General features: G+C 44.9%; 1 protein-coding gene across 7 annotated transcripts in view; it reads right to left on the reverse strand.

The window, feature by feature from the left end:
* The window catches only part of ULK1 (unc-51 like autophagy activating kinase 1), a 99,801-nt gene extending 87,525 nt beyond the window's left edge, over window positions 1-12,276 (reverse strand). For 3 of the 7 annotated variants that reach the window (XM_073313036.2, XM_073313037.2, XM_073313035.2), the window contains exons 1-4: window positions 11,928-12,216; window positions 11,298-11,396; window positions 10,361-10,453; window positions 10,230-10,271 (exon numbers count right to left, since the gene is read on the reverse strand). In XM_073313036.2, coding sequence (XP_073169137.1) covers window positions 10,230-10,271; window positions 10,361-10,453; window positions 11,298-11,387 — 225 coding nt within the window. In that variant the 5' untranslated portion in view covers window positions 11,388-11,396; window positions 11,928-12,216. Of the gene's footprint in view, window positions 1-10,229; window positions 10,272-10,360; window positions 10,454-11,297; window positions 11,397-11,927 lie in introns of those variants that run through there. The other 4 variants (XM_073313040.2, XM_073313039.2, XM_073313041.2 and 1 more) reach the window with 4 other exon arrangements.
* Between the last annotated feature and the right edge of the window lie 1,553 nt (window positions 12,277-13,829).

Consider the following 13,829-nt stretch of genomic DNA (forward strand, 5'->3'; position numbering starts at 1 on the left):
GAAGTGCAGTGCAGATGCAAAGGGGACAGGGTCCCAGAGCTCAGGCTCCAGCATTATAGCCCCGCAGCCCCACGAGCCCAGTCAGCTGACATGGGCCAGCCGCAGGGGTTTAACTGTAGCGTAGACAAACCCATAGCCTTTTCATCTCTCTCCTACTCATCCGCTGGCTCAGTGTTAGAAAGATTGTGGGAGTGAATTCTAGATCATCTGTGGATAGAGCAAGGAACTCCACTTAGCAGGTCCTGTCCTTTTGCTGCCTGAAAAGCCTGCAGCTACTGTGTAGGTCCCTGTTACTAGCTGGATGGACTGGGGTGATGGAACCTACATCCTTAGACAGGAGGGAACGGTTAAACCTCGCTCCTCCCACCCTCTGAGCTCGGACTGAATAGGCTACTCTCTAAAAAGAGGAGGGAAGGTTGGTGTTATGGAAGGAGTGCTCTGTCTTGATGCAAGCATTAGGACTGAAGCAAGAAAAGAGACAATAGCCACTTTGATCTGAATAGCAGGAGCACTTATCAATAACCACCTTTCTCTAAATAAACATGGCTGGAAAACATTCACATGACTTTTGGCCTAACATGCAGCAACACCCTGGAGCGTGTCCCCATGCTACCCTGTTCATCCACATGGCTGCCACCGGCACCTTGCTCCTACCGTTCACCTCCTTCCTTTCCCTGGCAGTAAAGAATTGAGGAATATTTTTAGACAAGCTATTGGAAAGGCAAACATTCATTTAGACGCAAAAGAAACAAACGTGGGAGGCGGGGGGGGGGGAAGAGAGATGAAGTGGAGAAATCACTAAGTTAATATTAGCTGGTTTACTAGAACATAACACTCTCTCTGCATGGATACATGGTAACACGGCAATGCCACTGGCCCCCGCACACAGCTTTAAAGACATATCAACAGGGCCAAGTTTCAGGAAGGACCTTTGTGATCCAGGCCCTGCAGCTGGAGTGGACCAGCAAGGCACCACCAAGCGGGCAACAGGCAGTATGGCTGCCACCTGCTTCTGGCAGAAGTCCTACACCGGGAAGAGGAGACACACCCATATCACCTCATATACTCCAGGAAACAAAAGAGCTTATGTGGGGGGGGTGGAAAGCAGAGAGCAGCTGGGGGTCACATCATAGATTCCACTCACCCTCCTGGGGCACATTTTCCAAGATTTTGGTGGATCCAGGCCCAGCATACTTCAAATTCAGCCCTAATTAAGACCTACACTAGCCAACTAGAAAAACCTTCTCCCGACGAAGGCACAAGAGTTCAGATACCTCAGTGCCAGATCTTACTGGGTTGTGAGAGACCTGCAACCACCCACACAGAGGGTTTGTGCGTCTGTAACCCACACACCTTCTGGGTGTGGTGTTCTGTCCCATCGAGGGGCACCAAGACCACTTAGAGAGAGTTAAATGAGTCTGCTCTACAGCCTTAGCTAATAACCAGCTGACTTTTATGTCATGCACTAGAGGCTTGGGCGCTAAGCTCCAGAGGTCCCTGGTTCGATCCCACCCGACGATGACCAGGGTCTGTCGGCGTTATACTTCCTCTCTGACTCTTGGTCACACTTTGTCCACACACTCCCATCTCCCTCAGTGACAGCTGGATCCAGAACACCTCTTGGGGGAAGGAAGGTGCTGACACATGGAGGTGATCAGAAAAAGGAACAGTGCCACCTCCCTTTGCCCCTACAGATCTCAGGGAACCCTTGTAGATGGGCTTCTGTGGGATCAGCAGAAGTATAAAGTAGCAGTGTCCCTTCCACATACCATGTACCTTCTGCTTATGAAATGGATGGGACAACGTGACCCGAAGTCAATAGGAAAAACAATTCTCAAGTTTCTAAGTGGATTTCATGAAAAGAAGGAAAGTGCTCCACATATAAATAATTCCCTAGGCAGCTGTCCTCAGTGTCTGGTTGCATGTTGGTTGAAAACCCTTCAAGATAAATAGTCTAATGTCCATTTAATTATTATTTGCAAGACGACATAATGACCAGTTTAGCCAAATGAAAGCAACACCTTTCTGCTTTCCTGGTGGCCCCCAACCAGGTGAAACCTCAGCTCACCTGAAGGAGACCATCCATCACCTTCTGACTGACAAGTCTTCCAAAATGTAGCCTTCCCTTCAAACAAGAGTCTCTCCTTCTCCAGGCCCTAGTAGCCTGTAAGAGTACATCGACCCTGCAATGTAGGCCCAGGGTTACTAGAACCCAAGTTAACCCAACAAACCCAAACCCTGGATTTGTTAACATAGGACTTGAGAGTCTACACTCATTTGCAACCCTGCTCCCAAGCTGGGGCTCCAGCAACTACACTGCACTGTGCAGACCTGAGTCCAACCACCCAACTCCTACCGGACTATCAATGAGAGTTGATGAGAGACTATCAATGACTACCTGGCCTTTGTAAATTTCCCTTTTTATGACTCTTTACTATATCCCTAGTTTTCAAGTGTCTGTTTCTGGAAATCAAATGTACTTCACGTCACTGTGAAATACTGATAACAGAAAAACAAGATTCTCCCTTAGAACAAGTCTGGGCCTTTGTATACGAGAAAACTGACAGAGTCAGAAGATAGAGAGTACCAGAGCCTTAAATGTCCAGTAGTTTAACAGCAAGGAACGGGAGAGAAGAAATAACTCATCTCAATGTTCCTTTGCTGGCTGCTGCATTACAAGATACACCATGTGCCGACTAGATTTTCACAGGAAAACACATTTGGACCAGCCTGAAAAATCCTCCAGCCAGTACGATTCCCCACTTGTTGGCGACGTGTACATTAAGAAGGGATTAGAGACTCTATTGGTTACACAACTACAAATTGGCACTCTCTCTTTTTGTCTCTGTGTACGTGCCGCTTCACCTCTCAACACCTGCAGTGTGATTTCTCATCTCACCAGCAGCTCCCACTCACCACCATCTGGGAATACAAAGATGGACTGGAACAGGCAGGAAGGTTTTCCTTTCTTTAGATGTAAGATGCTTCGCTAAATAGGATCAATAAAGGCTTTAACTTCAGCATCTTTCATTCCCTACAAGTGATACTTAATGTCTAGCTGATTACTAAGATGCTAGCTCAGATGACGTAATCCCTCCTGTTGTCCTGATGTTAACTTCTTTACTGGCTACAAGGCAGCTAGATGCTCAAACTGTCCAGACACAACATTTCAAGCATGAGTGCCCTAGAGGATAATGCATGGACTGGGATTCAGGAGACCTGGGTTCTTTTTCCAGCTCCAACACTAGCCTGCTGGGTGACTGTGGGCATGTGACCTCCCCACTCTGTGACTCAGTTTCTCCCATCTGTAAAATAAGGATAATGTTTTGACTTGCTTGGTTAATCTGTGAGCTGGACACTTGGCCTTCTGGCAAAATCTCCTCAGAAGACCCAAACAAAGATAAATGAGACACAAAATCTGTCTCTACCCAGCCTTTTTACAGGGTCCCATTTCTCCCTCAAGGGCTGTCCGTCTTCTCCCTTCTCCAGGGAGTAACAAGCACTTTCCTCTCCACAGACCACAGCTTCCTTTTCCAAACCCTTCCTCTTGGGTGCGGGGAGTTTACCCCACCACCATTAGGTGGCACCGTAGACAAGCCGGGGGGAGGGGGAGGGGGAGGGTGTCTCTTCCCTCCCCTCATGTCTCCACCCCTGGGACCCTAATACTATATAGGCTACTGGCTGCCCTCCAAACTCCAAATCGCCCTGCTCTTCCTATTCAGACTAAATGTTTTTACAGTCCAATCACAAAGATTTCATAGTGAAAGTTGTCATCATGGAAATGCTGACACAGCCTAAACATCAGCAGCACAAACGGCACCTCAACAGTAACAGTAACTGGAGCGTCACTGTTCAATTCAAAACACAACCACACTCCAGTTTCCAATTACTCTTTGGAGACATCCCTTAACCTCTCTCGTTACAGGCTGAGTAATGCTGCCTTTTCTAGAAGGAAGCTACAGAGACTATTAACTCTCCCTATCACCAGCTCGTGTGGGACATGGCATCATGAGAGGAAAACACAGGTAGAAGGCCCAGCCATATAAGAACATGGTGAGTAAAACAGTGATCATGATTTCAAAATTGCAACAAGGCCACTCCCTCTAAAAATATCACCTCACTATTCAGAGGGTTATAATTAGTGGAAACTAAACATTTGCCAGCGGTTTCCTTGGCCTTTAGAAGAGTGTGGACATTTAGGAGACCTTTTAATTCATTTATTTTTTGTTGGTTCCACAAGATTATAAAAAACAGTTACCTGCGTACCAGTTAAGCCCCTCTGAACACAGAAATGATGATTCACTAGACTCTCAGACCTTCCTCCGGAAGACTATGGAATCTTCACCAGGTTTTCGCAATGAAGCCCAACCCCATCTTCAGTCTACAGGGTATTTCCCATGTGTGGAAGTTGAGGGTGACCATGCATAGCAGGGATTCCCACCATTACCATCCACAACTGAGGCACAGAGAAGATTGGCCATCCTGATATGCCTGCATGTGACACCCAACTCTCAAGGCGATTTGCCAACTTCACTTCGGGACAGAACAAGAGAAGGCTTTAGATGGGCCTGAATGACCTCAGAAGTGCAACCTCTCAGACAAAGCATGTTTTCTTAGGGATTTCAAATGGCATACGGGAGTCCTGTGTCCTGAGACACAAACGTCAAAAAGTCATTCCTCAAGAGCAAGAGACCCAGTATTAGCTGGCATCTGAGGCTGCCAGGCACAGCAGTGGCTTTGCCGCCGGTGATACAGGAATCGGCCAACACCACAAAGGATGCCAGAGCAATGCAGCAGGTACCTGCAGTGCATGAGGATAAGCCCCAGGATAACAAGATCACACAAAACCAATTTCAAGTCAAAGGATAGAGCCTATATGGGGGCACGGGGGAAACACGTACAAGACGTGGGAAAACCGCACATTTGGCCAATCTCCTTCCAGCAAAGGCCATCATTCAGGCACCCATGCTAATTTTAGCCTTTGATCCCACTGACTATGAGGCACTGCTGCCTGACAAGCAGGCCCCAGGAGAGAACGAGGTCATTCTTTGCTGGCTTTGTTCCTTTCCGAGACTGGCATTGGATAGCTGATCATCAAGCCCAACGGCCTTCTCTCATGCAGCCTTTCTTCCGGTTGTCCTGTGATCTGTTCAATGTGCATGAGTCCTGCAAGGAGGATTGGTCCTGGATGGCCATCAGTATGGCTGATGCCGCTCTGCTCTTCGTCTCCTTTTCATTCAATCCAGGGGGTGGAATCTCCTGGCTTTTCCAGAAACGAAAGCGAGGTGCAATTTTTCAGCCAAGCCTTTGCGGTAGCATGGGGGGAACTAAGGTGGGGTCTCTTTTCCGGTTCCTAGTTAGTGAGTGATGTCTGTTTAACGCCGACGACTGAGAGACCCCAGTCATCGGCGAGTGGGATCAAACCTGGGACCTCTGGAGCTTAGTACATGAGCCTGTACCGCATGAGCTAAAAGCCAACCAGCTGTTAGATAAGGCTGTAGAGCAAACTCATTAATCTCTCTCTCTAAGTGGTCCCAGTGCCACTGGATAGGACAGAACACCACACCCAGGAGGTGTGTGGGTTACATTTGCTTTCCCTGTGATATGCCTGATGCTGCAGTGATGGACATACCGAATTACTGACAATATTAATAACCCCCTTACTTAAGTAGGTCCCCTGTGGGAGTAACAGCACGATTAGGTGTATGTCCTGAATTACATTCTATATAGCATCTATATAGCAAACCCTTCTTTTTGCAAAAAAGGACAAGATCATCTGAAGAAGTGGGTTTTTTACCCAGGAAAGTTTATGCCCAAATAAATCTGTTCGTCTTTAAGGTGTCACCGGACTCCTTGTTGTTTTTGTGGATACAGACTAACACGGCTACCTCTCTGATACTTAACGTGATCATTAGCATCTACACAGACCGGACGGGAAAAGGACATTGGGGTAGCTGTGTTAGGGCAACTTTGCACTGTGTTACCGGCATAAGCTGCCCTGAAGCCAGCAGAGGTGCTCACCAGGAAATCACCCCAGCGCTGTGAAATCTTCAGGTGGTACAACACCTACATCACCACCGCTCCGAGCAGCTGGCACAGGGGACACAACCGTGAGAAACAAGGCACAACCCATGCTTCCCTATGTCCTAGTGACCCGAGCCACCAACAACAGCCTGCAGGCACCTTTAAACTAGTGCTGGCAGTAAGCAGCCCAGAACAGAGCATTCCCAACATCAGGCAGACTCAGAGGCACCTTACCATTCCCACTCCTCTCAACTGATCCTTCATCACAGCTGAATATTCATCCCCCCGGTTTCTAAGGTCTCTAAAATGAAGTTGAGTTCATCCACACACGGGTGTCGAACCCCTGGTTCTAAGGAGCCTAGTTATTTCCAACCCTGATCCTTATGCTGCCACGGCATCATTATCTCCAAATCCTTGTCTCTTTAGACACCCGGTTCCACCCTCTTTAAAAAGAGCCTGAAGTCCTCTATTTTCTATATTTCCTATCTGGTGAGGCTTCTAGGATACATCAGCAGACTGGCACCATATACTATAAACCAGCTGTGCCAGTAGGCCTCTCTGTTTGAATTGCATTGGACAAAGGTAAAAGGGTAACAACCCAAAAGGTCTATCCATGGCTTAAGCACAGAGACACAAGCTAAGTTTTCTGAAAGCAGCTGGAAATGGTGGTTAATAAAATGAGTGTTTTTTTGAAAAGAGAGGAAAGATAATGAAAGGGATGCTCACCCCTAGTGGTTTTAAACAGGAGGAAAAAAAATCTGTGTGTCTTGAAAGATCATTGAGACAAACTACAGTACTTTCTCCACTGTAAAAGCTCTCTCTGTCTCTCCCCATCCACGTATTTATATTTCACTCATTAGAGTACTTTCTGAGGGCCTCAACACCTTGAAGGCATTTATCCTCAGCACTCTTGGGAGGACAGGAAGATCTGTTATCCCCATTTTACATGTAGGGAGCTGGAGCACTGAGATGCTAAGCAACTTGCCCAAGGTCACACAGGAAGTTTGTGACAGGCTGGGACTTGAATCCAGGTCTCCCAAGAGCTAGTGCCCTAAACACCTCTCTCCAAAAGACGGGCTAAGAATCTGTGATCATTCAGTGGCAGTAATACACTTTGATATAGGGCAAACCCAAAATTCAACTTCTCCAACTGTTTATTGCTCCAAGGACAGGTTTGCAGCTCAGATCTATTCTGCATGTGCTCACAAATGAGTATTTTTAAGGCAAAACTCAAAAAAACCTGATTCCATCCCCCTCCTTGTGCAGAGACTGTCTCATTGGGATCCCTGGACCAAGCTGAGCACATCAGTGATAGTTGAGCATATAATAATTGGAACATATTTTTCATTTTATGAGCCCATTCCAATTTAATGATGCTACGGTTAAACACTCCCCTTCACAGCTCCTAAAAGGCCAGATACGGTTTCCTTATGCATCATTAAATATTCACCTATGTCAAATGTCATGCCAGTAAAGCTCTTATTTTATTATTATTCATGATCCAGTATCATAAAGCTCTGTGCAAAAAGGACTGAATGCAGCAGGTTTCTGGGTGAAGGTGGTGGTGGGGTAAATAGGGGTAAGTGGAACTGCTGCTGCAAGCCTGATGGAGTTACTCAATGTTCTTGTATAAGAAATCTAGTATTACATCAGGCTTTATTTTCACATGCAAAAAAACCACCAAAAATATCCGCAATCACTAACCTACACCCTCTGTGATTTTCCCAACCATTTCCTTGAGTGTACAGGAGTCAGAATTAAAGAAGTCACTGGTGACAGGGGTGGTGGAGAGGAATAATTAAAAAAACCAACCCAATACTACAACAATGCAACAGAAACAAAAGCCACAGAACAACAGGAAGATTAGCAAATCTATTCATAGCTTCACAGTTGCGAAGGCCAAAAACACTAAAGTGAGGGAAAAGTCTCTTCAGTTTTATGATTCAGGGAAATAAAAGTGTAAGTAATTGCAGTTGGCTGTTTCCATGGGGAAATAAAAATGAAGCGATCAAGTTTGCTTTCAGAGAAATACAACCAGTCAGAAATGTTCCCATTCCACAAAACAAGGTGGGGTATAGAACCACCACACTCCAATGACTCCTTTCAAAGACATTTATTTAGGGAACCCTCCACACACACACCCTTCCATCACACCAGGGAGTTAGGGGGAGCAGGAGCTAAACAAAAAAGTTTTGAATATGCTGACAGAGGTCAGCCCTGCAACGTAACAATTTATGGAAATGAGAACTGCAGCAATGAACATTTAGAGGCAGGACCAGTAATTGGGGTGCAGGGAGTGCAAATGGAGAACTGCACACACACAAAATCGGTGATCCCACTTCCCCATAGGAACCTCTCCCCTACCACAAATTCTACCTCCTTTATTATCTCTGCATCTCCAAATCTGCAGCTTTACAGACTGAAAGAGCTCACATAACCCATGACTGTGCACGACTTTTTTGCAACCGTCTCCACATCCTGTACAGGTTTAAGAAACAGGCAGGGCGGAGGGAGGGATAGCTCAGTGGTTTGAGCATTGGCCTGCTAAACCCAGGGTTGTGAGCTCAATCCTTGAGGGGGCCATTTAGGGATCTGGGGAAAAAACTGGAGATTGGTCCTGCTTTGAGCAGGGGGGTGGACTAGATGACCTCCTGAGATCCCTTCCAACCCTGATATTTTATGATTCTTTTCAGAACAGTGGGGCTCTTGGCACAAGACATGCTGCCATGAACTAATCCTATTCCCAACTCCCCCACCGCACCCCCACAAAAAAAGGGTTTGAAAAATCCATCCTCATCTGCCTTTAAAAAAAAAAAAAGAAGCATTAAACCCTTCCCGAGTACTATACCTGACCCAAAATAACCTCCCCTAGGCAGCATCTACCCCATCTCCCAGCAGAGAGAGATGCATGGTGGGTAATGTAGTCCTATCTAAAAGAACACTAATACCAAGTGAAAAGAAAAGGAGGACTTGTGGCACCTTAGAGACTAACCAATTTATTAGAGCATAAGCTTTCGTGAGCTACAGCTCACGAAAGCTTATGCTCTAATAAATTGGTTAGTCTCTAAGGTGCCACAAGTCCTCCTTTTCTTTTTGCGAATACAGACTAACACGGCTGTTACTCTAATACCAAGTGAGGAATGCAGACTACAGCTCCCAGAAGGCATTGCTGGCAGCCTCTACCACCCAGCTGGGGATCTCGTTGCACAGTGATGCAAAGGGCTGGCTGCACCAATGGAGGAGGGCAGGACGAATGTCAACAAACACGGAGGCCTGCAGGCCACGTGACATCACTTAGAGCAGTGAACCACAGATAAGCAACAAAAACAGCAACCCTGGTGCTGCATGGTCTCATTGCAGCAACTAAAGCTGTCATTCCCAAACGAGAGAGGTTAGGCTGGAAATACACCCTCCGACTTCTCCCATGCTAGGACTGCATATGTACACAACAGGATTCCAGTCTACTGAGAATCTAGAGTCACTAAAAACAAAATCATCATGTGTGCAATAAAACCTGTCCCAAAGAACAGTAAGAAGGGAGGGCTGCCTAGTAGAGTTGGTTTTTATAATCAGAGTACCTCAGAATGGTCTCTTAGGATCAGGGCTTGCCTGTTAGAAGCGATCCTCAGAGCTGACATCTGAGGGGAAAAAGCAACTTTACAGGAAGCAGCAACCTTCTAAAAATAAGTCTACTGCAATTTATAGGAGCCACTGAATGCCATAAGGACAAATGAAAAATTTTAATGAAACTATCCACTACCTGGAAACAAAACGTAGGCCACAAAGTCAACCTCACCCCTCTTCAATACCCTAGATAAGTTCAAATTATTGAATAACAGGAAATGTATGTGCACCCTCAGAAAAAAAGGAACTTGTGCCAAAAAGAATGACTGTATTTTTGTGTTTATAATGCCACAATGAGACATTAACATATACACCATGCATTAAACTTCACCGCACAACATCTAAGGACATTAGCAAAATAGTTCTCCCCCTCCCCATCTCAAGCAATCATGGTCTGGAATACAATTAAATAGAAGTGATCTGTTCGGACATGTTAGTATATTTCCCTGTCTTACAAAGGGGAGATTTTTCATTATATAAGTAGGCTCTAAGTGGACCATCTGTCCAAACATTCTAAGATCTACACTTTTTACCCAACTTCCCCCCACCCTCAAATACTTCAATGTAATCAGACGTATTACCTGGAAGTCATACAAGGCAACGATATTTTCATGTTTCAGTTCCTAGAAAAAACAAGACAGGAATGCTAAACTAGGAATAACAGAGCATATATAACAGATATTCAGAGAGAAAAAGTAATTTCTGCCTTTACCTTAAGTATTTTGATTTCCTTCCCCAGCAGAGTTTGAGATTTTGCAAGGTTTTTCTTGTTAATACACTTCACAGCTACCTCCAGCCCAGGTTTCTGAAAGTTAAATGTGTATGTATAGTTTAAAAGATAAATGTCAATTTCAGTATTAAATAACATTAAGAAACAAGGGTCTCTCCCAGATTACAATTATATCTGACAAAGGGGTTACAGAGCATTGGTAAAGGGCCCTAATTCAGTATCCCAGTACATACCCTGTACTTGTTCAGACTTGCCCTTTGCTGAATTAGCCTGGTCAGCACAAAAAAGAAAAGTTGAAGGTTTGGATTTTTCTTATTACTTTATACTACAGTTATCCTCTTATTTAAGCAATGCAAATAAATGGATTGTAGGAACCAGGGCTTATCCTGAGCTTTAATGATGAAAAATCCAGATTGATTGTATCCTCTTATTTAACCCTAACTGATCCAAAAAAAAAAAAAACCCACCACAACAAAACCCACAACAGCCCTCCTCTAAAAGCCACACATTTAATAAATGCAAATACACTTCAGAAACTGAACTGGTTTGAGGGAAGGTTATTTTGATCTATTATGTTTCTACGGGACACCAGAGCACGACCCAATATTGATACTGTAGTTCACTGCTGCGTATATCTTGTTGACTTTTAAACTCTTTATTTATTCTGGCCAACCACAAAGACTTTTTCAAGGCTTCTGCTCATTTACATGCACCTCAACAACATATAATAATGCATATGTATTTATATGGCACCTAGCTACAAACGTGACTGGGGAGCTTTGTAATAAACCAAACAAAACACAGACTATGAGATTCGAGACAACAGTACAGAGCCATAGGGACAACCACAGACAAAGAGGGGTAAACCCTCCCCACTTAAGTCGTGGAAAAGACAAACAAAAGAGCAAAACCTATTTACCTCTTTGTGTCTCCCTTTGAAAACAACAGCAAAAGCTCCATGTCCGATCAGATCTTTCCTGCTGAACTCAAACTTTCCTATTGTCTCCATGTCTTTATCCTTTTGGATTTCCAGTATGTGTCCGAGAGAGGGGGTTGGCAGTAAATAATAATAATAGTTGATAGTTTTAAAACCAAAATTAACGACAAACAAAAACAACCCACCCACCCCCCTCCTTAAGAACAATCAGGAGCTGGAGACTTGTTGGAAAAGTAAAGTCTCTCTTCTATCAACCTCTCGGCAGCTAAACATCTGGCTTTTCACTCCCACCTCTTCTTCTTCCATGGGCTGCCTTTTCCTGGAGAAGGGTTGGGGTTTAGTCATTGTTAGAGTCTGGAGAGACGTCTGTTCCCTAACAACAGGGCCTTTCCCATCCCCTGCTAGCAGCCTAGTGATATCAAGAGGAGTTGTCCCGCCGACTTTGTGCTAAGAACCTCTACCCAGGATGAAATCCCAGCCCTTCCCACCCCAAAGCCGCTGATGCAAGAGCAAGTCCGCTTTAAAAAACAACAAAAATAATTCCACTTTAAAAAATCCACCTTAAGAGCAAGTCCACCTTAAAAAAAAATTCCACCTTAAGAGCAAGTCCACCTTAAGAGTTGCCTTCCTCCCCCCATTTGTTTGTATACAGGAGCCAGCGGTGCTAGGGTCACCCCTAGAATGGCCCGGCGCCTGGGATCCGATGCTCCGCACGGGCTCCCCGGCTCCTTCTTCGCGGGCCGGGAGCGATCCGGGCCGCAGCCGCCGCTGCCCAGCCTCAGACAAAAGATCTGCGGACTCCGGAGCGCAGGAGAGGAGAGTCCTGGCTCCGGCAGCCGCGGCGCAGGCGCGGTGAGCACGGTGGGGGAGGTAGAGGCAGATAGACCGGAGACGGCGGCAGCAACCTAAGGCGGAGGGGCTGAGCTGACACATTTAAAGCCACAGCCTGCAGCAGCCGCCGCCACCCGTGAGTCACCCTGCCCAGGCAAGGCACACGCTGGCCCACTCGGTTCTGGGAGTTAGCAGCTCATCACCTGAGGAGACATGTGAACAGCGATTCCCTGGAACCAGACAATAAAGCCCCTACTAGAGCACACCTTCGCCTGGTTACAGGCTGTACACTACAGTGATCCCCTTGTCACAGGATATTCCATCAGCGGCTCCAAGTTTTACTGCTTGCAACGGTCAAAACACAGATGAGATCTCCCCCCCTCCCCCCCCAGTGATTTTTTGCTATTTTAACCAATCATTCAAAATGGATTAACTGCAGAAAAGTTTTGAAAATTCACACCCCCTCCTAAAAGTTTCAGCCAGCTGTGTCTACTCACTGTGGCAAGGCATATGGGTCTCTCTCTACAGTATCAGTTACAGGATATCAGCTCTTAGTTGTCTATAAAACACTCAGCACACTTAGGGTGCTATATAATAATAATCGGAACCTCAATAACAATCATGCACATATTCCAAACACAATAATAATATCCCATGATTATACCCCACAAACACTTCTTTCAATTTTGATTGTGAAAGGGGATGCAGTGTTGTTCCAAGGCCTTTCAGGGATGCAGAAATGTACCATACGTAACTGTTTTAAGGATGGTGCATGAAAAGGTCATTGGTCCTGTTGGTATTTCATTCTGTCACGACACAAGCTGATAACATGATGGTTTCATTGCTCCTGAGGGTAGATTTGTGATATTATGTAAACACTGCTCTCAGAATCCTGTGTCAACATGCAGTCATGTCCTTGAGCACCTTCAACTGCCAATGTAGTCAGTGGAAGTTGAGAACACTCAGTACCCTGGCGCACCAGGCCCTATATATGATTCAAAGGCATTCTTTCTACTGAATTCGACTGCTGCTAAACAGTTCAGGTGTTTTGTTGTATATAAATCACAGGGAAAATGAAAGCATATGCTAAGCCCAGGTTATAGTTTATAACTTGTGTTTCTGGACATCCATGAATGTTATTAAATGTTTAATGAGGATTACAAGAATAATAATATTCTTTTAAAGTGTAATCTCGGTAATTATTTGCACTGATACAGTCTTTAAGCCAGAATGTGTGTTACATAGTGATTTGCCAAACCCAAGCATTCAAAATCATGAGTCAGGCCCCAAAATCAGGAAATTGGCTTAATAATAGGGCTGTCGATTTATCGCAGTTAACTCACGCGATTAACTCAAAAAAATTAATCGCGATTAATCACAGTTTTAACTGCACTGTTAAACAATAGAATACCAACTGAAATTAATTAAATATTTGGATGTTTTTCTACATTTTCGTATATACCATATTCTGTGTTGTAACTGAAATCAAAGTGTATATTTTTTTCATTATAAATATTTGCACTGTAAAAATGATAAACAAAAAAATAGTATTTTTAAGTTCACCTCATACAATCACTAGTGCAATCACTTTATCATGAAAGTGCAATTTAGAAATGTAGATTTTTTTTGTTACATAACTTCACTCAAAAACAAAACAATGTTAAACTTCAGAGCCTACAAGTC

Source organism: Lepidochelys kempii, chromosome 15 (assembly GCF_965140285.1).
Source record: "Lepidochelys kempii isolate rLepKem1 chromosome 15, rLepKem1.hap1, whole genome shotgun sequence".
NCBI lineage: Eukaryota > Metazoa > Chordata > Testudines > Cheloniidae > Lepidochelys > Lepidochelys kempii.